The 24,837-nt window shown below is 35.0% G+C and overlaps 1 protein-coding gene and 1 non-coding gene across 8 annotated transcripts in view; both read left to right on the forward strand.

Moving 5' to 3' along the window:
- The window catches only part of SHOC2 (SHOC2 leucine rich repeat scaffold protein), a 93,302-nt gene that overhangs the window by 55,720 nt on the left and 12,745 nt on the right, over nucleotides 1–24,837 (forward strand). For all 7 annotated transcript variants that reach the window (XM_055352124.2, XM_031015725.3, XM_055352122.2 and 4 more), the window contains 2 exons: nucleotides 10,508–10,645; nucleotides 24,633–24,763. In XM_055352124.2, the coding sequence (XP_055208099.1) occupies nucleotides 10,508–10,645; nucleotides 24,633–24,763 (269 nt within the window). The remainder of the gene's footprint in view (nucleotides 1–10,507; nucleotides 10,646–24,632; nucleotides 24,764–24,837) is intronic.
- Nucleotides 13,789–13,898, forward strand: MIR548E (microRNA mir-548e). Its single transcript, NR_106489.1, has one exon. It is a non-coding gene; the product is annotated as a microRNA mir-548e (primary transcript).

Here is a 24,837-nt window from a genome sequence, read left to right on the forward strand (position 1 = left end):
CAAAATATTTTCTAAATATCCCTTGTTATATCTTCTCTGATCCATGGATTATTAAGAAGTTAATTGTTCAGTTTCCAAATATATGAGAGAGATTTTCAGATTTTTTTTTTTGCTTTGATTTATAAAATAGGGCTTGTCTTGATAAGTGTTCTAAATGCAGTTGAAAAGACTATATTCTGTTGTTTTTTGGAGGATTGTAAAAATATCAGCAAGGTCAAGGTGGTTGATAATGTTTTACATTCAACAGTGTCATACAGCGCTTGCATTGTATACCTTTTTCTATCTTTTTAAAATGGGTTTTGTAAACAGCGTATAGTTAGGTCTTGTGTTTCTATCCTGCCTGACAGCCACTTGTTCCTTTTTTCCCTTCCTCTCTTTTCTTATGGATTAAGTATTTTTTAAATAAAAGTTTCATTTATCTCAACTTTTGGCATATTAGTTACACATCTTTGTGGGGTTTTTTTTAGTGTTTCCTCTAGTGTTTACAATACATTATCAGAACTTGACACATTTTACATTGAAATAATATTGTATTATTTTGCATATATCCTAAGAACTTCACAACAGAACACCTTTATTTCCCTCCTTCCATTCTTCGTACAATTATTGTCAATACATTTTACTTCTTCACATTATCATAAGTCCCATAATAATACATTGATACTATTTTGCTTTAAGGTTTAAATTATGTTTTTAAACAATTTTTCAAAATTTTTTATTTTGAGCAAATTCTAGACATACAGAAAAGTTTCAAAACCATTTTGGAAGATTTCCATATACCCTTTACTCAGCTTCTTGATATTAATTAACATCCTATATAACCATTGTATAGTGATCAGAACCAAGAAATTAACAGTGATACAGTACAATAAACTAAACTACAAATTTTAGTTAATTTCATCAGTTTTTCCACTAACGTCCATTTTCTGTTCTAGAATCCCATGTTTTTTTTTTTTTGAGATGGAGTCTCGCTCTGTTGCTAGGCTGGAGTGCAGTGGTGCAGTCTTGGCTCACTGCAAGCTCCGCCTCCTGGGTTCATGCCATTCTCCTGCCTCAGTCTCCCCAGTAGCTGGGACTACAGGTGCCTGTGACCACGCCCGGCTAATTTTTTGTGTTTTTAGTAAAGACGGGGTTTCACCGTGTCTCGATCTCCTGACCTCGTGATCTGCCTGCCTCGGCCTCCCAAAGTGCTGGGATTACAGGCGTGAGCCACTGCGCCCGGCCTATGTTACATTTTTAATAGTCATGTGTCCATAGTATCCTCTGATCTTTGACAATCTGAAAGCAAAGACTGAAAGGCTTTCCTTTTCTTTCATGGCTTTGATACTTTTGCAGAGTACTCTTCAAATGTTTTGTAGCATATCACTCATTTTTCCTTTGTTTAATTTTTTTTTCATGACTAGTTTGAGTTTGGTTTTTTTGGTCAAGGATGCCACAGTGGTGATTGTGTTGCCTTTTCCAGTGAATTATATCAATTCATATTGATAAGTCTCATTACTGGTGATTTTGACCTTGACCAGTTGGTTAATGCTTCTCCACAGCTTCTCCACAGCTTCTGTGCTTCTCCACTTTAAAGTTAATTTTTTTTCTTTTTAATTTATCTTGGGAGATGTTTTTAGACTCTGCAGATACCTTGTTTTTCCCTAATCTTTTGCTCACTAATTTTAGCACTCGTTGCTGGATCTTCTCTTCTTTTTTTTTGTGAGGTGGAGTTTTTCTCTTGTTGCCAAGGCTGGAGTGCAGTGGCGCAGTCTTGGCTCATTGCAACCTCTGCCTCATGGGTTCAAGTGATTCTCCTGCTTCAGCCTCCCGAGTAGCTGGAATTACAGGTGTACACTACCATACCCGGCTAATTTTTGTATTTTTAGTAGAGACGGGGTTTCACCATGTTAGCCAGGCTGGTCTCAAATTCTGTCCTCAGGTGATCCGCCTGCCTCGGCCTCTCAAAGTGTTGGGATTACAGGCGTGAGCTACCACACCCAGCCTCAAATCATTTTCTTTTGCCCAAAGAACGTCTGTTAACATATTGTAGTACAGGTCTGCTCAAAATGAATTCACTCAGCTTTGTTTATTTTAAAATCTTTATTTTGCCTTTTTTTTTTTTTTTGAGAGAGGATCTCACTCTGTTACCCAGGCTTGAGTGCAGTGGTGTGATTATGGCTCACTGCAGCCTCGACCTCCTGGGCTCTAGTGATCCTTCCTCCTCAGCCTCCCGAGTAGCTGGGACTACAGGTGTGTGCACCACACCCAGCTAGTTTTTGTATCTTTTGTAGAGGCGGGGTCTTACCATATTGCCCAGAGTGGTCTTCAAACTCCTGGGCTCAAGCAATCCATCCACCTCAGCCTCCCAGAATGTTGGGATTAAGGGTATGAGCCCCCACACCTTGCTGCCTTCGTTTTTGAAAGCTGTTTTTCCTAATATAGCAATGCTAGTTTGAAAGTTTCCTTTTTTTCCCTCTCAGTATTTTAGAGACACCTCTGCATTTTCTTATAGCTTGCCTAGTTTTTGACAAGAAGTCTGCTGTTATTCTGATCTTGGAGTTTATAAGCCTCTTGGATCTGTGGGTTTATGGTTTTCATCAAAATTAGAAAAATTTTGGCCATTATTTCTTGTAACTTTTCCCTTTCTTGGTCATTTTTTTTCTATTATCTGAGTCTCTTATTACATGTATATTAGACTTTACATTTTAGGTCATCGATGCTGTTTGTCCATGTGTGTCCATGTATATTTTAGATAGTTTTATTGCTATTTTTTTGTTGTTGCTGTATATCATTTCTTCTTCAGTGTCTAAATCCTACTGTTCTATACAATGAAGTTTTCATACCAGGTATTTTCTCACCTCTATACATTCCATTGGGTGTCATTTTTATTCAAGTTTTCTTTACCTTGAACATATGGAGCTCATTGTTTAACAGCTTTTTCACTGTCATTGTCTTATAGTTTCCTGTTTTATTTTTGTTTTTGTTGCTACAGAATGATTTTTCTCCTGGTTGTGGGTCATATTTTCCTGCTTCTTTGCATGTCTGGTAATTTTTTTTTGAGACAGAGTTTTGCTCTTGTTGCCCAGGCTGGAGTGCAATGGTGTGATCTCGGCCCACCGCAGTCTCTGCCTTCCGGGTTCAAGCGATTCTCCTGCCTCCCGAGTAGCTGAGATTAGAAGCATGCGCCACCACACCCGGCTAATTTTGTGTTTTTAGTAGAGATGGGGTTTCTCCATGTTGGTCAGGCTGGTCTCAAACTCCCAACCTCAGGTGATCCGCCCGCCTCAGCCTCCCAAAGTGCTGGGATTACAGGCATGAGCCACCGTACCCATACTGCATGTTTAGTAATTTTTAATTGGATGTGAGCTTCATAACATTTTCACATTGTTGAGTCTTGGATTTTGTTGTATTCTTTTAATAGTGCTGGACTTTGTTCTGGCATACAGTTAAATTTTTCTGTAGTCAGTTTAATCCTTTCGTGGCTTGCTTTTAAGCTTTGTTATGGTAGTTTTAGTAGCCTTTTGTCTGCATCTAATTTAACCCCACTACTAAGGTAATAAATTTTGATGACTCCCTGATAAACTATATATTATGAGGTCTTTTTGTGGCTGGTAGGAATTCACACTATTCACAACCTTGTGTGACTGCTGGGAATTGTTTGGGTTGCTGCTGCTAGGTCTTTGCCTAGCCTTTGGTAGTTTGTTTGTACCTAATGCAGATAAGAATTTAGACAAAGACTGCATAAGACTTTCTTGCAGATTGCACAAATCTATTTGCTGCTGTCTTCTGTCTCCAATTCTGCCTCCCAAATTCTAACCATCTTGGCTTTCCTAGACTAAAATCGTTTGCCCTAACTTAGTAATAACTATTGGCCCTTGTTCTATATTCCTTCCCTGCTTTTTCTGTGACCTGGAACCTGCCTCCAGGCAGTAACCTGGGGCAATCATGGGACTTCTGTTGTTTTCCTGTGATACAAGGGAATACAGTCATATATGGCTGTTGTCTGCAGTCTGCAAACCATTTTCTCAAACATTTTCTTCATTTTCTAGTTGCATCATGGTGGTAAATAGAAGACAGTCTAGTAATTCTTGATTGGCTAGTATAAATAGCTAATACTGTAACTCCTGTGGATTCCATTATCCTCTGAAAACTATTACATTTTGTTCTGCTAGGCGGTTAAATTGCTGTTGAGTCACCTTGACCGTAGAGACTTAGATTTAGCTCTTCTAAGGGTGATGCTATTTGGTTATAGCCTTAAAACTAGGGTAAATTCTTTAGTTTAGAGATGTGATCTTTACTCTCCTATGTTATAGCCCTTTTGGAATTTTGTTTATTACTCTCCAGCAACTTGACAAGACCGAAAATCCAAACTCTTAAAGACCACAGTTGGCAACAGTCGAAATCTCTGCTCAGCTCCTTTAGGCTTCTAGCTGTGATTCTCCCCTTGGGCTCCTTGCAGTCTCCTCTCCCACATGTATTTTCGGAGTCAGCAAGAATTTGAGGAGTGTGTATTTGAAGATTTTAGGGTTCTGCTCTTTGTGATTTCCTCCTTTACAGAGTATCCAACCTTGAATTCCAGTCACTCTTACAACCCTGAACTCTGTCCTTTGGCTTCTTAGGCAGTAGGACTCTGGCTTTTGACTTGAGATTTACTTTTCACCTGCAGATTTTTTAGTTACTTCATGGTAAAAGCTTTATAAAAAGGCATTTATGAAAGTAAATCTCATGTGATTGCTGTATTAGTTATCTATTGTTGTGTAACAAATTACTCTAAAAGATAACTCTTATAACAACAATCATTTGTTATCTTATAGTTTCTTTGTTTTGGGTATCAGGCACAACTTAACTGGACCTTCTGATTTAGGGTCTCTCACAAGGTTTTTCAGTCATAGTGTTAGCCAGGGCTTGGGAAGACTCATCTGGGAAAGGATACACATCCCAGCTCATGTAGTTTTTGTTAGGATTTAGTTCCTAGCAGGTTGCTGGAGAGAGGGCTTCAATTTCTTGCTGTTGGCTGGAGACTGCTCTTAGTTCCTTTTCACATGGGTCTTTTCAACATGGCAGCTTGCCTTATCAAAGTGTGTAAGCTAAGAAATCAATAAAGTGCTAGCAAGATGGAAGTCAGAATCTTTTGTAACTGAATCACAAATGTGACATCCTATCACCTTTGCCATATTCTGTTGGTAAGAAGCAAGTCACTAAGTTTAGCCCACACTCAAGGGGAGGGGTAATTATATAACGTATACAATTATTCATGAGGCAGGGCCATTGGGGGTTATCTTAGAAGTCTGCCTATTAAGTTCTCTTCTTTTAAGGGTAAATTCCCTCTAGTTTTAACTTTGGTCTCTCTGTATGCCTTTAAGTATTTTATCCACAGTTTTAAATTATCAACACGACTCCACCACCCTTAGCCAGAGCTCAGTGTTTGCAGATGTTAAATCCAGCTTTCTCTTAGGACAAAAATGTTCTACCATGATAACATTTTCTTCATCTTTTTCCCCCATAGTTAGCCACTAAATATTTTACGTAGATGTCTCACTGATATCTTAAATTCTTCATGACCAAACTGTAACTTCAGCTCAACTTTTCTTCCTTGTGGATTCCATTCCTCTCTCATAATTGCATCTTATCTTCTCTATCAACCCAAGCTCAGTATCTTTGGATCAGAGAATTTTGTTGTTGTTGTTCTGATTCTAGTCAAGGTGTAGCCTACTCACTAGACAGGTACTGGGCCACCAACTGTTTGTTACTCGTTTGCCCAAATTAAGAACAGAAATTGAAAGTAAGCATTTAGAATCTTACATAACAATTTGACATTGCTGAGACATCCAAGTGTGTGAGTTTGTGTTTTAAATATTCATCTACAACCAGTTGGGAACAGCAAAAGACAAAGAACCAGGCCTTCACCATATGTAGTCTGAAAAGTGTTGTTCTACCCCATTTCTGTAACTTTTTTTTTTTTTTTTTTTTTTGAGACAGTCTCACTCTGTCGCCTAGGCTGGAGTGCAGTGGCGCAGTCTCGGCTCACTACAAGCTCCGCCTCCCGGGTTCATGCCATTCTCCTGCCTCAGCCTCCCGAGTAGTTGGGACTACAGGCGCCCACCACCATGCCCGGCTAATTTTTTGTGTTTTTAGTAGAGATGGGGTTTCACCGTGTTAGCCAGGATGGTCTCAATCTCCTGACCTCGTGATCTGCCCACCTCGGCCTCCCAAAGTGTCCTGTCACTTTTTCTTCTCTCTTGATAGTAGGCCTGTTGTTCACTCACTTACTTCCAAAGCTATTGAGGTAGTATAGACCTTCACACTATTTCTTGCGGGCTAATTGCAGTAGCTTCAACCTAGGCTCTGTGTTTTTTATTTGTCTTTCTCAAGTCCATCCATTCAAACCTAGAGAAAACAGACTTTTTAGAACAGTACTCTGATTATCATGGTTTGCTTCAAAACTTTAAATTGTGCTTTAGTATCTGGTCAAAATGGTCTAGATTCCTTAGGTTGATATTTAAGACCCTAGATTTCTCACTTTGTTCCCCTCCTCTCCTTATTGCTTATTTTCCCTCCCAATCCCCTGGGTCTCAGTTCAAACATGCTTTTTTTTTCACCCCAACTTCCCCCAACAGTCAGTTCCAACTTCCTTTCCTTATGTGTTTTCTTGTTGTTTACAGCAGTTATCACATCCTGACACTTTATTTCCTTATTTTATGATTCCCCACTCCATGCACACTACAGTGTAAGTTTCATGTGGATGGAAACTTGCTTTGTTTCCTGCACTGCTGAATCTTTCATGTAGATGGAAACTTGTTTCATTTCCTGCACTGTTGAATCTCTAGTAGGTGCACAGTAAGTTTTTCTTTCATGAATGAGTCAGTGAAATGGGTCACCACCTTAAAGATAAAGAACTTTGTGAATGGCCATGAAGATCCAAAAGAATGGCTCTTTAATGGTGAAATTTTATAAGCAAGCGGTGAAGGACCTATTTGGAGCAGAGACTCTCTAGCCTCCCTCAAATCACATTATAGTCTTTTTACGAATTGTAAGTTTCATGAATACAAACATTTAGTATATTGTAGTCTGTTTCTTCAGTGCCCAGTATTGTGTCTGGAAAAAGAGAATGTACATATCAATAATTTTTTGTCTGAATGAATGAATTAATGCAGTAAGTGTTCCTACCAAGCTCCCAGCTGTGGCTTCTACTCCTGGTGACTCTGTATCACATTTCTCTCCAGTTCTGGGGCAGAGGTTTGTCCTTAGATCTCAAAAGGATGTAAGAAAAGTTGACAATCTTCACTTTGTTCAGCCTTTTTCTTGTGAGGACAGGAACGATGACTTCAAAATTTTTTATGTGTTAGATTGGAAACTGGAAGTCGGCTGTAAGTTTTTATAGAAGATTTTTACTAAGTTGAGGTAATTCCCCACTGTTTCTAAATTGGTGACAGTTTTTAACATGAATGCATTTTGAATTTGTTAAAAGTTTTCCTTATATGAATCATCAAATGATCTTACTTCTTTAGACTGTTGATATGGTAAATAACATGGATTGATTTTCAAATATTAAACCCACCTTGCATATCTGGAATTAATCCTAATCATACTCGGTCATGATGTATAATCCCTTTTATATTGTTGAATTCAGTTTTCTAATATTTTGTTGAGAATTTTTGTGTCTTAAGTTCCTGACATAGAAATCTCATGAGAGACATAGATTTATAGTTTTCTTTTTTGTACTGTCTTTGATTTTAATATCAGGGTAATACCTCATAAAATGAGTTTGAAATTGTTTCCTCTATTTTTTGGAAGACATTGCATAAAATCGGTGTTAATTCATTTCTAAGCATTTGGTAAAAGTCTGCAGTGAAGCCATCTGGGCCTAGAATTTCTTTTTTGAAAAACTTTTTAGTTACAAATATTTATTTAATGGCAATAGTACTATTCAGGTTTTCTGTTTCATCTTGATTGAGTTTTGGCAGTTTGTGGCTTTGAAATAATTAGGTTATATCTTATAAGTTTTTGAATTTATGATTTTAATTACAAAGATTTTTGTAATGTGTCCTTTTTATCTTTTTAAACACCATAGGATCAGTATTCCTTTTTTTATTGCTAATATTTGAAATATGTGCCTTCTCCCTTTTTTATCTTTGTAAGTCATGGCAGAGGGCTATAAACATTGATTTTTTTCCACCAAAAAACTATCTTATATTTACATTATTCTCTTCCTTGTTTTCATTTTTATTGATTTATACTCTTATTTTTATTACCTTCCTTTTGCTTGCTTGGACTTATTTTTATCTTTTTCTGTTTTCTTGAGATGGAGACTTAGATTACTGATTTGAGATCCTGCCTCTTTTGTAATGTAAAAATTTAGTGCTATAAACTTCCCTCTTAGCACTGGCTTAGCTATGTCCCATAAGTTTTTTTTATTATAAAATATGCATAACATATAATTTATCATGTTAGCCATTTTTACTTGCAGAGTTCACTGGCATTAAGCACACTGACATTGCTGTGCAACGATTACCATTATTCATCTCCAGAACATTTTCGTCATCTGAGACTGAAACTCTACCTGCTGAACAATAAGTCCTCATTCCCCTCTCTCCTCAGCGCCTACTAACCATGGTTCTGCTTTCTGTCTCTATGAATTTGACTATTCCAGGTACCTCATATAAGAGGGATCATAAAATTGTTTTTTTGTGTGTGGCTTATTTCACTTGGTTTATAATGTTTTCCAGGTTTATCCATGTTTAGCACCTATCAGAAATGTATTCAAGTCTGTATAATACTCCATTATATATACATACCACATTTTGGTTATTCATTCGTTAATAGACACTTGGGTTGTTTCCACATTTTGATTATTGTAAATAATGCTGCTATCAACATTGGTGTACAATTACCTGTTTGTGTCCCTGCTTTCAGTTCTTTTCGATATATACCTTGAAGTTGAATTGCTAGATTATATGGTAATTTTATGTTTAATTTTTTGAAGAACCTCTGTACAGTTTTTCACAGCAACTGTACCATTTCCCAACAGCAATGCACAAAGATTCCGATTTCTCCACATCCTCACTAGTACTTGTTATTTTCTGTTTTTTGATAATAGCCATCCCAGTGGGTATGAAGTGGTATCTCGTTGTGATTTGCATTTCCCTAGTGATTACTGATTTTGAGCATCTTTTCATGTGTTTATTGCCCACTTGTATATTGTTAGAGAAATATCTATTGAAGTCCATTGCCCATTTTAAAATTGGCTTCTTTGAGGTTTTTTGTGGTGGTCTTGTTTTATTGTAGTTCTTTATATATTTTTGGATATTAATCCATTATGAGATATATGATTTGCATATATTTTCTCCCACTATATAGGTTGCCTTTTCACTCTGATGCACTAAAGTTTTTAATTTTGATAAAATCTAACATCGATTTTTCTTCTGTTTATTATGTATAGCTTAAAAATGTGTTCCACACCCATTCTTCAGAGTTCTATAGTTTGTGCTTTTCTGTATCTCCAACCTCTGCCTTAAAAAATAATAATAAATAGAAAAATCTTGACAAGACCAATTAAAAATGAAAAGGTTTTTTAAAGCTCAATAACACTATAAGTAATTTAAATTGCCAATACAGAGCTTTCAACCAGAATGGAAAGGGAGAAATATACCTTATTTTCTGTTCTTTTAGAGTCCTAGTAAATTGAGAAGCAATTTTTATTTATAAATGTCAATTTATGCATTTATATAACATCAGAACACATGCATATTTGAAAGCATATATGAGATTTCATATTTGAAAGCTGGATGTAGCTCACAATCAACTTGAACACCTTCCAAAGGAGACTGAAAACAGTACACAGATAACCAACTTTGGCAACACAGTGAACTGCTAGACCTCCTAGATACTATAGGTATGAGAGGAAAAAGAAGATACTGATAGCTATTAATAGCTAACTGGATATTAAGAAGATTATCTTGATCCATTTTGGTAATGAAAATTCAAGATTAAAGTTCACAATTATCAAAGTTGTAAAACTTTTAAGATAATATTTTAAAATCACTTTTCCATTTCCATTTATTTCCATGTCTTGAGGTAGATTATGACCCTCAAACTGAACTCAAGGTGTATCTGATATTATTGTGCTGAATTTGGTTAACAAAATCAGTACTTCAAATTTTGGAATATATGTAAACATTTGTGGCTGAATTGGTTACTTAAAGAGGTTGGAAAAGTAATCATTCAGAAACAACATTTTAATTTTATCAGATGTCATCTTGAAGTAATGGTTTCAGATTTGTGGTTGACTTAGTTTTTGAGAAAGAAAATACAATTGTGATACAGAAAAAAGAAGTTTTTATTTTCTGGCAATGCAAGTATGTTCACTAAATGATTTAAAATTTTAAAATAAAAGTTGCCTATCTAATAAGGTTATGTTTCTAGTTGTTTGTGTTCAGAAATTATAAATTTATTTTCTTGCTTAGAAGTATTATCTAGTATGTTCTTTAATAATGCTTATTGAATTTTTATGTTGGTCAATTTACAGGTGAATTATGTAACCTCATTACGCTGGATGTAGCTCACAATCAACTTGAACACCTTCCAAAGGAGATTGGAAACTGTACACAGATAACCAACCTTGACTTGCAGCACAATGAACTGCTAGACCTCCCAGATACTATAGGTATGAGAGGAGAAAGGAGATATTGATAGCTGTTAATAGCTAACTGGATATTAGTAGGACTATTTTTGATCCATTTGGTAATGAAAATTCAGGAGTAAAATTCACAATTACCAAAGTTGTAAAACTTTTAAGATAATATTTTAAAATCATTTTTCATTTCCTTTTCTTGGCAAAGAAAATAGGTTTTAGGAAATGAGCCCAATGGGATTATAAAAGAGAGAGAATATTGAGTTACATGTATATATATTCTGTCATAGTTTGAATTGCAAAATGGGTGGCTTTTTCTATTTCTGCTTATTTCTGAGTTGCATGTTATTATACTGGGTGTGGTCCTTTCTTTGCTAAAGTATTCCATACTGAAAAATAAAACCATTGCTATTTAGTGTTTTAAACATGGCCAATATACTTTAAAGTTTGTTTATCTGTAATACTAAGGGGATAAGCAAGGAGATGACTTGAAGTTCAAAATATGTTTTAGAGACTTAGCCAAATTGCAAAAAATTGAATTGAGCTGTGATATGTTCTGTGTTTATGTAGTCTTATTTTTCCGATTGCCCATAAATTTATACCAGTAAAGTGAATTTTAAAAATTCTGATGCCTTTTTAGTTATTAATGTGGTATAAGGATACTACAATGTTTATTTAGAAAAATTACATCTCTACTTAATTTACATAATTTCAGTCATGAATATTTAGTATTTTAATTTTTTAATTTTTATTTTTTTTGAGACAAAGTTTCACTCTGCCTCTCAGGCTGGAGTGCAGTGGTGTGATCTTGGCTCACTGCAGCCTCCGCCTCCTGGGTTCTTGCGATTCTCCTGCTTCAGCCTCCTGAGTAGCTGGGAGTACAGGCGTCCACCACCACGCCTGGCTAATTTTTTTCTATTTTTAATAGAGATGAGGTTTCACTATGTTGGCCAGGCTGGTCTTGAACTCCTGACCTCAGGTGATCTGCCTGCCTCTGCCTCCCAAATTGCTGGGATTACAGGCCTTAGCCACTGTGCTTGGTCCAGTCATGAATATTTTAGAGGCATGATTACTAAATCATTTGAGGCCTGTGATAATGTTATCTTTCTCCAGAAGAGTTTTTGTCTGCCTCTGTTGGGTACCTAGTAGAGAGGGGATCACTTTAATCAATTCGTGTTCAAGGCTTGAGATGTTTGTGGTCCCCCAAGTGATTAAAAGTTTTGCTGCAGGCTAACTGGATGACTATTTTATTTCCAGTTCACCCTTACTGGTAGGGTGCAGCTCTAGAGGGTCCCAGTTGAGGCTGATGACTAGAATCCCCACCCTTGGCAGGCCCTAGATTTTGACTCTTGCTGGAAAAATAACTTAGCCTTTTAGCTGCATCTTCCAGTTAGGGATGTGTTCTTAGGACAGAATTATCTCCATTGTTTTGCTTGTATCTGGGTTCCCAGCTTGTTTCTGTTCTGGTGCTTAGTCATTATGTTGTTAACTCTCGATTTTGGTTTTGGAAGATGTTTTTATTTATTTATTTTTTTATTGGGAGAATTTATTTGAATTACCTACCATTACTTGAAACAAAGCAGTTGTTAGGGAATTTCTTAGCAGAGTTGAGTAGACTGTCTTAGGTTATACAGGACAATTATTTACATAAAAGCAAGCTGAGACATGGATGTAATAAATAGTCGTTAGAATCTATGTTTCCCTGATTTTTGGCCCATGACACTATCATATTACTATTTGTAGTGGAAAGAGATTACATATTCTAGTTAACTGGTTTATGGTTTAGATGTCCCTCTGAAAGGCAAGATTGTCTACAACACATAATGAATTATTCTATTAATATCCAAAATAAATATTCTACTAAATGTCCTGTATAAATAAGAGAATCAGATTTCTGGTTCAAGATAATAAGGACCAAGCACAATTATTTCATGCTTTTTTTGCTCTTTAAAATCTATTGAAATGGCCAGGATGAACAAGGAGATGTGACCCTAGGAGAAAAAAAACATAGGATATTTAAACTGCATGTTTAAAATATGATGAGGCTGATACAAAAAGGGAACAAAGAATAAAATACAATTCTTAGAGATATGTTTGCCAAATCAAATTTAATGGAAAATTCCATATAACCAAATGAACACAGCCAGAGACCAAAGTGATGATCTCTAGGATAAACTAAAAGTCCCCTAGAATCTAGATCAAAAAGAAATGTATACAAAAGAAGTGAAAAGTTAAAAAGTCATGGCAGATAGGACTAGACGTTCCAGAAGGCCAAATAGTGGTGATAGTTATAAAATATAATTTTATAATGTTTCCCTGAACTTGATAAAAACCCGGATAATAAGACCAAAATTGCTTACCAAGAAGAAATAAATTAAAAAGTTACATTCTGGTGGTAGTTTTAAATATTAGATGTATTTGTTTTGAATAAATAATAAATTCACATGTAATGTTATACAACCTATCTTTACCTGGTTTTTGGTTTCAGGGTAATGCTGGCTACGTATGTTCAATTTTTGGAATAGTTTGTATGAAATTGCATTATTTCTTCCTTTAATATTTGATAAAATTCACCAGTGAAGCCATCCAGGACAGGACTTTTCTTTATGGGAATTTGTTTTAAAGCAATTTCAATTACTTTAATAAATATAGGGCTATTCAGGTTATCACTTTCTTCTTCAGCAAACTTGGTCATATGGGTCTTTCAAGGAATATATTTGTTTTATTTCATTTATCACATTTAAAAGCATTAAGTTGTTCATAACATTCTTATTGTTATTTTAATATCTGTAGAATCTATAGTAATGCCACCTCTCTAATTCCTGATACCAAGAATTTGTATGTTTTCTCTTTTTCTTAATCATTCTGGTTAGAAGTATATCAGTTGTATTGATCCTCTCTTAGTTTTATTGATTTTCCCTATTGTTTCTCTGGTTTTTATTTCATTGATTTCCATTTTGAACTTTATTTCACCAGCTTACTTTGAGTTTTATTTGTTCTTTTTCTAGTTTCTTATGGTGGCAGCTTGAGGTCATTAATTTGAGACCTTTCTATTATTCTCATAAAGACAGTTAGCACTGTAAATTTCCCCTTAAGTACTGCTTCGGCAGCATCCCACAAATTCTGATATGTTGTATTTTCCTTTTAAAAGTATTTTCTGATTTACCCTTTTGTTTCTTCTGTGATCTATGGCTTTATTAGGTTGGTACAAAAGCAATCGCGGTTTTTGCTATTACTTTTAAAGGCAAAAACTGCGACTACTTTTGCACCAACCTGATAGAAGAATGTTATTTTGTTCCCAAAAGCTTGACAGTTTTCCATGATATATTATTGACTTCTAATTTACCTCCATTGTGGTCAAGAACATTCCTGATAGGACTTGAATTCTTTCATCATGGTAAAAGTATTCCATGTGCAGTTTAATGTGTATTCTACCTTTGTTGGGTGGAGTGATCCATAAATATGAATCATGGTACGGATGAGGCAATCAATGAGTTTATTCTACTTTCTGCCGTTTCTGGAGGAGTCTCTTTTTCTTCTTATTTTTGTTAACTGCATTGTCAGCATAGGTAACATACCTTGTTGTACTAATTCCCATTTTTGTTTTAGTCTTAATGTTCATCAGCAGTCCTGTTGCCATAGTTGCCTCAGTCATTTCTTGGTTGGCTGAAGTCAATCTGGTTGGTAGTCATTTTCTCAAAAATGGTTCAGGGGAGCAGTATTCTCCTATAGTTCTTGTATGTGTGTAGCTTTTATAATTTAAGAACAGTTTAGATAGATACAAAATAATTGGATCAAACTTCCTTTCCTTGAGGATCTCAGTAGAACTTGTTAACAGATAGTTCTACCTTCTTCTGGAATTGAATGTACAAAAATAAGAGGCCAGTCCATTTTCTTTTTTCCCTATGATAAGTGACTTAGTCATTTTGCTTGGCCAGCCAAAGTATTATTTCTAGATTTCTGAAATTTAAGAACTATATTTTATTTATCAGTGTTTATTTTTCAGGATCATATTTTCCTAGTATACTCTGGGCCAATTCAGCATATAGGTTTAAGTTTTATTTCAGTACAGTGTTCTTCAGTATATTCAGTATATATTCAGTGTATATATGCTTTCTGTTTGCCATATATATTCAGTGTATATTCAGTATAGTGTTCAGTATAGTAAATATGTCACACAGTGACATATTTAGTTTGTGTTGTATGTTTTTTACATTAAAATATGTATCTAAGTTTGGTTAGTATGAACAGCAAACTAATTGGAATGGTAAAGAAGAAAAGAAAGAATAATGCGTAATCTCATCATAATCACTTTCAGTGGAATGTCACATAAAAGCACTTTCAAAAAATGACTTTATAAGATCCAAATTCTTAGTCTTAGAAAAACAAAATGTTGCTTTACTCTACTGCAAATCAGACAGGAGAACCAAAATTTAAGATACTTGCAATGTTATGAAGTGATTTTCTTATCCTTCTCGTTGATGTTTAGTCACTATGTATATCTTAGGATATTAAACATGCTAGACATTTTATTGTTTCTTGAACATATCAGGTAAATTGTAGCCTTGAGATCTTTGTGCTTCCCATCTCTCTGTTTAGAGCTCTTTTCTCCTAAATATCTGTGTAACTTTGCCTGCTCCTTCAACTGATCAGATAGATATATATAGCATGATTTTCATTCGGCCTTCTTCTCTGTCTCAAATAGTCTAACAATATTTTATTATTTAATATTTTTATATATGTGTCTGTATCTCAAACTTGTTAAATAACAGTCAAAGGGGCATGCGATTAAAGTACTGAAATGAATAATCCTGGTAAACAGAGAAAGCATAGGTGGTGATATATGATACAGTCTTCTAGTAAGTAGGATTAGTGTCTTATTGGAGGTAATTCTGTGTTTTAAGTGTGTTTACTAATATGAAAACATTTGATTTTATTAATCTCTTGTAGTTTAGATGTTATCTCAGAATAACACATATGCCTCACCTCTAGCTTATTCTATAGGGTCAGATTACAGTATTACAAATTGGAAATCAATGAGAACTGAAACATTAACAACAAGAAAATTTTAAATAACATTGCATTTACTTTTATATGCTTTGATAGTTGTCGCCAAGTATAGTACAGCTGTTACTCTGAGTAAATGGCAAAGTAAATTAGTAATATTTATTGAAACTTTTTATGATATTGTAGTCATTTATCGATTACCATGTTTATTAAAATAATTACTTTATCTTTCTCCATCCTCTCCAGTCCAAGTATTTTGATTATGTAGCAGAAGATTGAGGTTTGGTGGGAAACTTTGACGTTTGGGTCTTGGTCTGTTAAAAATTTCAACAGTTATAATTGACCTTTGAGATTTTCACTCTCATTTATTGAAGATGAAGAATTTACCCTAAATAGTGGAAACTTAATTGAATTATGGTTCTCCTGATACTTCTCCTTTTTTAAATCCTACTCTAGTTCTGAGAAAGTATAACTTAAAATGAAAAACAAAGAGAAAGCCCAACACCTATTCTGCAGAGTTGATGCTAGTCTGGAAGCAGCTGCCCACTCTCTTTTCCTTGGACTAAAGAATCTTGCCCTAAACTTGTAACTGAAAATCAAATCTTGTATTGTCTTAAAATCACTTTCCAGAAATCACTGTATTTACTTGCCTTTTCCTTTTTTTCTTTTTTCTTATAAGTAGACCAGAATGTTTTTTACTTTTTTCTTTATTTAACATAAACATTCCTGGAGTAACTATCACTCCCCTGTGATAATTACTGCCATTTACTTCCAGGCTGAGAAGCTAGTATCGCTGACAACTCATAGGATGTGAGGAAGAGACAGAAGGAAATGGGTTGGGGATTACCAAGTTGCAGTTAAGTAAGAGAGTGCTTAAATACATATTTATAGTTTCTCTGATTTAACTGTTAGTCTGCCTTGTTGAATAAAAAAAGTATTATTTTATATGAATATTTTCTCATTCAGAAATTAGCTATGAACAGAAGAAAATTTTAAGCTTTATTCCAACAGTTATTTTGTTTTAAAGTATGAACCTGATGTTTTTTAAAGCCTTCTGGTACCTCTGGTAGTTTTATGTAATCCAGGGAAGAAACAGTCTGAAGTAGGAAAAAATATTTTACTTTGTATTTCTTCTCAAAATGAGATTAGGAGAGAACTGTGCCACAAAACCTTGCCTTCAAGGCTGGAGCGCAGAACAATTCACAGAGGCCTTTTTGTTGCACTGGGCTCTGAAGAAATGTTACATTAATTATGGTTATATCAACAAGTAGCATTTTAGTCATTTTAGTAATTGGGTTTTAGGTAATTACAGTGCAGTGTATGTATAACAACTTTACTAGTTTTCTTTTTAATGGTGGTGTTCTTTGGGTTTTTAACATTCAGGAATTTCTGTGCTTACTTTTCAGTTTGCTTTCAGTTTAATGTTTCTGAAAAAATAATGGTACCTTTGACATTTCATCCTTCCAACCCTGAGTCTTTCCTACTACTTTTTTTGCTACTTTGTTAAAATAAGATTATGATCATTTAAATTAGTCTTACTCAAAAGTTATACTAAATTAAACTAAAGTTGCTCGTTGTATTTGCTGAAATTGAAAGAATCTAATTTTAATTCATAGCCATTTGATTTCACCATATTTTAAAAATCTGACAGCATAAGAGAAAGCAAGCTGTCAAAGTGGAGCACAGAACAATTTATAGACAAAGTTAAGCACTTGAAAGCTAAATGCCAGTGATTGGCAGTGATCAGCCTACGTTTATATACAGGAGCTCAGCAACAATGATTTTATTTCTTAGTCAAGATGGCTCAACAGTAAAGCAAGCTTGTGTTGATTTCTAGGTTGTAGTTTAGTTTGTGGTTAAAACCACTCATTGAGAGGGGTTAGAGCTGAAACCACTGCAGAGGGTGAATCACAATAAATGCCAGACTTCTGATGTTTTCTTCTGGCGTAAAAGAGTTTTGATATTTCATCCTTAATTTTTTTAACCTTTTTTATTTAGCTGAGAGTAATGGACTTTGGCAAAATGTGGATGACTCTTTGAATTTTCCAGTAGTCTCAAGTGATAGGGCCTTTGCAAATGTGAGATTTCTTCATCAGAATAGCCTATTCTCATAGATGACATTGTTAGAAATTCAACCCCTTCCACCCCAGCAAAAAGCAAAAAATTTAGATCCAAGAAAGGTGGAGGTACCTTTTAATTTAAATTACCACTGGTTTTGGTACTAGATAATATCATGTAGCAATTTGGCTACATTATTTTTATTTTGTAATTTTTAAATTCTAGGAACCTACTCTGGTTTTAAAAGTGAGAAACTTAAGAGTTATTTGGTTTTGGATGAGAAATTTCAAGAATCTGGTTCTATTTACTAGGCTTTTGAGTTGACAAACATTTAGAATTTGGTTCCCCTACTAACCTTTGTTACCACAGAAAGTTTTTTAGTTTTCAGTGAGAATAAAAAACATTTAAAATATTGTATTCATCTACCATGAAACTGTAAAGGGTTATTGAATGAGGTATGTCAGTTGATGGAGTAAGATCATGGAGACTTTTCTCTGTTAATAAATTCTCCCCTCTTATGGCAGACTTCAAAGACCCCTTGGTGAAAGATTCAGCCATTTTGTTACAATGGATCAACTTTCTTCCATAGGGAAAGCAGTGATGTAAAGGAGAAAAAGGGATGGTCTTGTTTACTTCCATTTTTTTTTTTAAAGGTTAGCTGCCTCATTTTATCTGCAGCTGCATACAGGAAATTAAAATTTTATCAGAAGGTTTTTAAGTTCTTTGTAATCAGACATGATCACTACTTGGAGGAAAATGTTCACTTCTGCTGGCCTTGCTGTAGCAGTGGCCATAGGAATGGAATAGGCAAGGGATAAAATGTTGATACCATCCCTCACCATTTTACAAGGATGTGAGTAAATGGGGGCTATTCTTCACTCTTAGTGGAAATAAAAATGATATAGCCTTTTGTTATTTATTAAAATTTTAAATATCTATATCATCTGACACATAAGAAATATTTTCACATGTGCACAAAGATACATGTCTAGGGGTATTCATTACATAATTCTTTTTTAAAAAATTAAATGCCATCAGTTGAGCAATGATTGGAGAGATAATGGCACACATGCCATGAAACACTTTACAATGGTTAAATAGGATGAGGTATATCTGTGTTTACTCAGCATAAAAATATTTCTATCATCTGTTATATGGGGGAGGGGAGAAGCATATAGAATGATCTCATTTGTATGAAAGCAAACACATAAACATAAGAAATCCCTGTATTTTTATACATATAAATAAGTGCTTAGAGACAGGTCTCAGTAGGTATGTATCAGACTATAAACCATGGTTATCTAAGGAAAATAGGAAGATACATTTATATATTTTATAACTAAAAGTGATGTGGTGGGGTGGGAGGAATGCAGAAAGTTGGAATTGTTAGTAGTTCCTTCCCGGCTGATACCTAAGCATGGACTGCTCAGAAGTTGGGTATCCCAGAAAAATTCCTGCAAATATTTGTAGAATGATTAATTTGTATTCAGATAGACCAGATGAACATAGGTATTTTTCAATTATGTCCAATAAAGTCTATGTTTCATAGACATGCTATTTTATAAAATAAGAATGGGTTGAAGAAAATAGATTTTTATGGGCCTTTCATATAATTTTTTGTATCTTGTTCCTAATGGAAAGGAGGACAAATAATGAAATGTTTTAGTTTCTGTAATTATTAAGAAAGTATGAATTAATGCCTATTGTATGCTTAGCACTGAAACCAATTCTATGGAGAGAAGTATAGCAAAGCTCCTCACTTACTGGGTTTTCAGTCTGGTGAGGGAGATAACTAATCCATGAAACAGTTAACATAAGACCAAATATAATTAATTGCCAACTTACGGTGAAAACAGTGTGCTGGTATATCCAGTTTACAGAGAGGTCGGTAAGAGCTTGATAAAATGGCTAAGAATGGCTTAATGAACAAATGCATTGGACTCAGTATGGAAGAAAAATGCAGTCCATGAGCACAACAGTGAGGACAGTCAAACAGCATGAAGGTGAGAATGAGCACAGCATGGTTCCGTGTCAAGGAAACAAGCTAAGTGGAGCAAAGTCAATGAAGATCTTGAAGGCAGATTTGTTGATAGGGAGCCAACCAAGTTGGATTCACCAACTAGCTGGTGACTGTGACAAGTTACTTCACAAATGTTATGGTAAAGTCCCTGCTGATTACCCTCAGATGGCTCTTACTGCTGCTTCCTAGGTATCTTTTTCATTTCTTTTTATCAAATGTCACAGGATGGCTATCTAAAACTTAAAACCACCATACTCATTTTTTTCACAATTTAGCTTATGTGTTCTCTTTATGGAGAAGATGACCCTTACAGTGTAAAGTGCCCAGACTTCTTACTTCTACATTTATTTTCCCTCTTTGCTTATCTTTTGTTCATTCTCTCCTGTTCCTAGAGACAGAGATGTTTCTTCTTTCTAAGATTAACTTTTTCACTTTCTTTATAAGGCCAGCTTTGATCCTTTGTGTTGGAAGTTGTCTCCCCCATCTCTAAACATTCAAAGATTTTGTTCATACTTCTTTTAGGGTATTATCATAGTCAACTAAGTATTATAGTTATTTGTGAAAATACACCACTGTACTGTAAGCCTCTTGAGAGAAGAGACTATGTCTTGTGTGGCACTGTGCAATTATACAGCAGTTAAACAATAAGTAGCTAGATTGATGGGTGGAGGTATATTACGGGAACCCCTAGAAGCTAGCAAAGAATGTTTACATTTGATACAATAGGAAGTAGGTTGTTTTTAGTATAAATGTTTTTGGCCAGGTGCAGTGGCTCACGCCTGTAATCCCAGCATTTTGGGAGGCTGAGGTGAGTGGATCACTTTAGCATGGAGATCGAGACCAGCCTGGGCAACATGGCGAAACTCTATCTCTACAAAAATACAAAAATTAGCTGGGTGTGGTGGTGCATGCCTGTAGTCCTTGCTACTCCAGAGGCTAAGGTGGGAGGATCACCTTAGGCCGGGGAGTTTGAGGCTGCAGAGAGCCATGATTGCGCCACTGCACTCCAGCATGGGCGACAGAGTCAGACTCTGTCTCTTAAAAAAAAAAAAGAAATGATGAGGGTGGGATTGGAGAAGGGACAAACATGAGAAATATATTTTGAGAATACAAATAGAATTTTGTGACTGACTTAGAAGGGATGAAACTGATACTAGAAAACATTTTTAACTAGATAAATATATACTTATTCCCTTTCTATAAAATACAGTTTTATAGAATACAACCTACCTTTTTAATGTTTCTCAATTTTTGCTTTATTATAATAAACTTTCAGTAAACATCAAATACATATTACCAGTGTCTCGCTCTGCACTAGGGTTCTGACAGTGGATAACTCACTAAGTGTAAAAATGGACACAGACATGAAATAAACATTTATAGTATGGTGTAATCATGACGATAGAGGTCATGATTACACCATACTATATTGGCACCGTGCTGTGGGTGCTCCTGTGCACTTGTCGAGAGGTGGGTAGAGCTTTATCACAGAGCATAGAGTTAAGTGAGTTAAGTATCAGGAAACTAGGAATTCTAAAATGAATTTTGGGCATTTTTATTTTGTTCTTTATTTGGCAAATGGTGTATACTGTTTATTGGCATTTTCCCCTTGGTCTTTGCATTGCTAAGATAGCACATTTTGAACTTTAAAACAAGTTGACTTAGAAGCCAGAATTAAGTGAAATAACCTGCAACATATAGTCTAATATACTATTAAAAACATGTACAGGCATATAATGCAAATTGGTCACATTATATAAAATATCTCTGTAATGTAAAATATTCATCCAAAAGAAAAAGGATGGTGGAAGGATATCACAATTTTTTAAAAAATTAAAATGACTTTAGAACTATAGCTCTATTCTTACCAAAATGTTTTTAAATTTTAAAATATAGAAAATTAGGAAAAATGTAGACAAAATGAAACAAATTTTTAATTGTTCTTCCATAATTCTGCCATGCAGAGGTAACAGTTCGTTTTGATACATCTTCTTTCCCTTTTTTTGCATGCCTGTTTCTTAACGTTGTTGAAATCATACAAAATGCACAATTTTATCATGCTTTTCCCCCACATCTTAACATCATACCTTAAAGTCTTTCACATCTTAAAACTTTTTATAACATAACTTTAGTATGTACAGAATATTGCAAAATATAGACATACTACAGAATGAAAGTTATATGTTGAACATCTATTATGTATCTGTTAGTCATGGTGCTAAGTATCTTATGCACATTATATCTAACCCCTAGAGCTACCCTGTCAGGTATGTGGCATTATTTCCACTTTATGGATAAGGAACAGACACAGAGAGGTTAAGTAACTTGCCCATGGACATATAAATGATATAAAATACTTCGGTTTTTCTATTACATTGTGATGCTTCCAATTTAAATAATTATTCTTCTGTTGTTGAATATTTAGATTGTCCCTATTTTTGCCATTATATGACTTAATTAACATATTTTGTCATAAAGCAAATTATTTTCTGCCAACCCAGCTTTTAAGTAACATTTTTATTATAGTCTTTTTTTTTTTTTTTAATGAGACAAAGCCTTGCTGTGTCACCCAGGCTGGAGTGCAATGGCGCAACCTGAGCTCACGGCAAACCTCCACGTCCTGGGTTCAAGCCATTCTCCTTCCTGAGCCTCCCAAGTAGCTGGGACTACAGGCACACACCACCATGCCCGGATAATTTTGTATTTTTAGTAGAGATGGGGTTTCACCATGTGGACCAGACTGGTCTCGAACTCCTGACCTCAGGTGATCCGCTTGCCTCGACCTCCCAAAGTGCTGGGATTACAGGTGTGAGCCACCATGCCTGGCCTAACGCAGTGATAGCAATAGTGAATATTCTCGTTCGTATTTCTAACCTCTAAATTTTCTGGGGCTTTGGAAAGTCACTCAATTTTTTTTTTTTTCTCCTGCGGAATTGAAACGTCTCACCGGAGTGTCATCAGAAAGACACTGATGAAGTCACTAAGTGAAGCATCCTTAGTTAATTTACAAAGCATTTTAAAGACTAAATTAACTTGTCTTTGCTAAGTGGTAGTTTTTTATTGTTGCTTTTGTACTCAACTTTGTGCCGGTTGGAATCTCACTTAATTAGACCCAGTAAACTCTTGGCCCAGTTTCCAAACACTATTGTACAAAAGTGATGTATTAATAAATGAGCATAGCATACCTATGGAATAGTTCTAATTGGAAGAATTAAAGTGGTGGTTACATTTTTCTGCGTTATAGTTGACAACTTATGGCATAGAATTATGAGTTTTTTTATTATCAATGACTGATTCTTATCTTGAAAATGTAAAGGCTAAAAATTAGCTCCAATTACTCATTATGTGTAACTTCACTCACTTGATACTTTCAGCAAGAAGGAAAGATGCAGATGATTGATGACCAAATAAGGATCATGAGGCATAAGGAGTGCCCTCTTAAGGTGTCAAGGCTTAACTTATGCTATAGACTAATGTATGTTTTCTGTAAGTATTGTAGTAATATTGCATCTAAGAAAGTAAGTTGATCATATGACAGCTTTTTGAACAATGATTAAAGCAAAAGGAAAGAAATGGACATCAAGAGGTTGCGAAGGCTGAAAGGACTCAAAATACTTATCTCCAAAAAGTTAAGTGTTGACACAGGCTTCCACTTCTGTAATTTCTAACACTGGAAATAACTGTTTAATTAAAAAGTAAAGGCTACATTTGACATTTTAACCTGGCCCATCCAAGTATCTCATAGCAACAGTTGTGATTTGAAGTCAAAAAAGAAATTAATCAGCCACAACAAAATAGTATATTGGATGAAATTCTTGTCTTATTAGCTTTTTTGGTATCAAAATTAACTTACTTTTAATGTATATTGTTTGCAGAATTGAATTTGAGTTGAACCATTTATGATAGCAGATGTCATTATATTCATCATTCATTATATATAGTTGGCCATGTAGTCTTGGCAAGAAAAGTAGAAAATAAAATGCTCAGCTGGGCGCAGTGGCTCACGTCTGTAATCCTAGCACTTTGGGAGGCCAAGGCAGCAGATCACTTAAGGTCAGGAGTTCAAGACCAGCCTGGCCAACATGGTGAAACCCCGTCTGTACTAAAAATACAAAAATTAGCTGGGTATGGTGGTGGGCACCTGTAATCCCAGCTACTTGGGAGGGTGAGGCAGGAGAATTGCTTGAACCCGGGAGGTGGAGGTTGCAGTGAGTCAAGATTATGCCACTGCACTCCAGCCTGGGTGATAGAGTGAGACTCAGCCTCAAAAAAAAAAAAAAAAAAAAAAAAGAAAGAAAAGAAAGTGCTCTTCTTTTTATTTATTCAATAATGACTATTTTGTGCTCAAGCTGGATATGCTTAGATAAAAGAGACTATAACTTTCACTTTGGTTTGTAAATTTTAGGGAGAGGGGTGAGAAATTTTTTACCATCAGGCCAAGTTTTCAGTATGGAACCTTTCTGATCTCAGAAAATAATTTATATTTTAAACAATACCATTTTAGAAATTTGGAAATTTCTTCTCCAAAATTACGTGTTCATACTTATATATAACCACTTGTTCTAAATTGGATCATCATAACATAGAACAAATGGAATAAGTATTGTAAGTTTAAAATATACACTGCTTTGATGCAGTTAAATTAGGCCTTATCTAAAGATTAACTTGTTAAAGTATGCCAATACTTTATCTAATCGTTCATTTAAAAATTAACAGCTGTGTATTTCATTATTTCTCCGAGACAAGTGAGCATAAAAGTGATTTCAATTTCATTCTAATTGATAGTGTAGTGTGCGTTCCTTGTGCTAGAAGTTAAGGAACTTGCTGAAACAGTACTTCGAAGTAATTTGTAAATAGTTAGTAGATAGCCTGTGACAGTGAGAGGCTCATCAGATTTTGTTAAAAATAAATTTCTTTTTTTGTGTGTGTTTACAGGAAACCTGTCCAGTTTAAGTCGTCTTGGTCTGAGATATAACAGACTGTCAGCAATACCCAGATCATTAGCAAAATGCAGTGCACTTGAAGAATTAAATTTAGAGAACAATAACATTTCTACTTTACCAGAGGTAAGAAGTGGATTAGAGAAAACAAGATTTGAAATGAGTCTGCAAGATAATTCAAGGAAAGCTAGTAAATCTTT

This window comes from Gorilla gorilla, chromosome 8, assembly GCF_029281585.2.
Source record: "Gorilla gorilla gorilla isolate KB3781 chromosome 8, NHGRI_mGorGor1-v2.1_pri, whole genome shotgun sequence".
Lineage (NCBI taxonomy): Eukaryota > Metazoa > Chordata > Mammalia > Primates > Hominidae > Gorilla > Gorilla gorilla.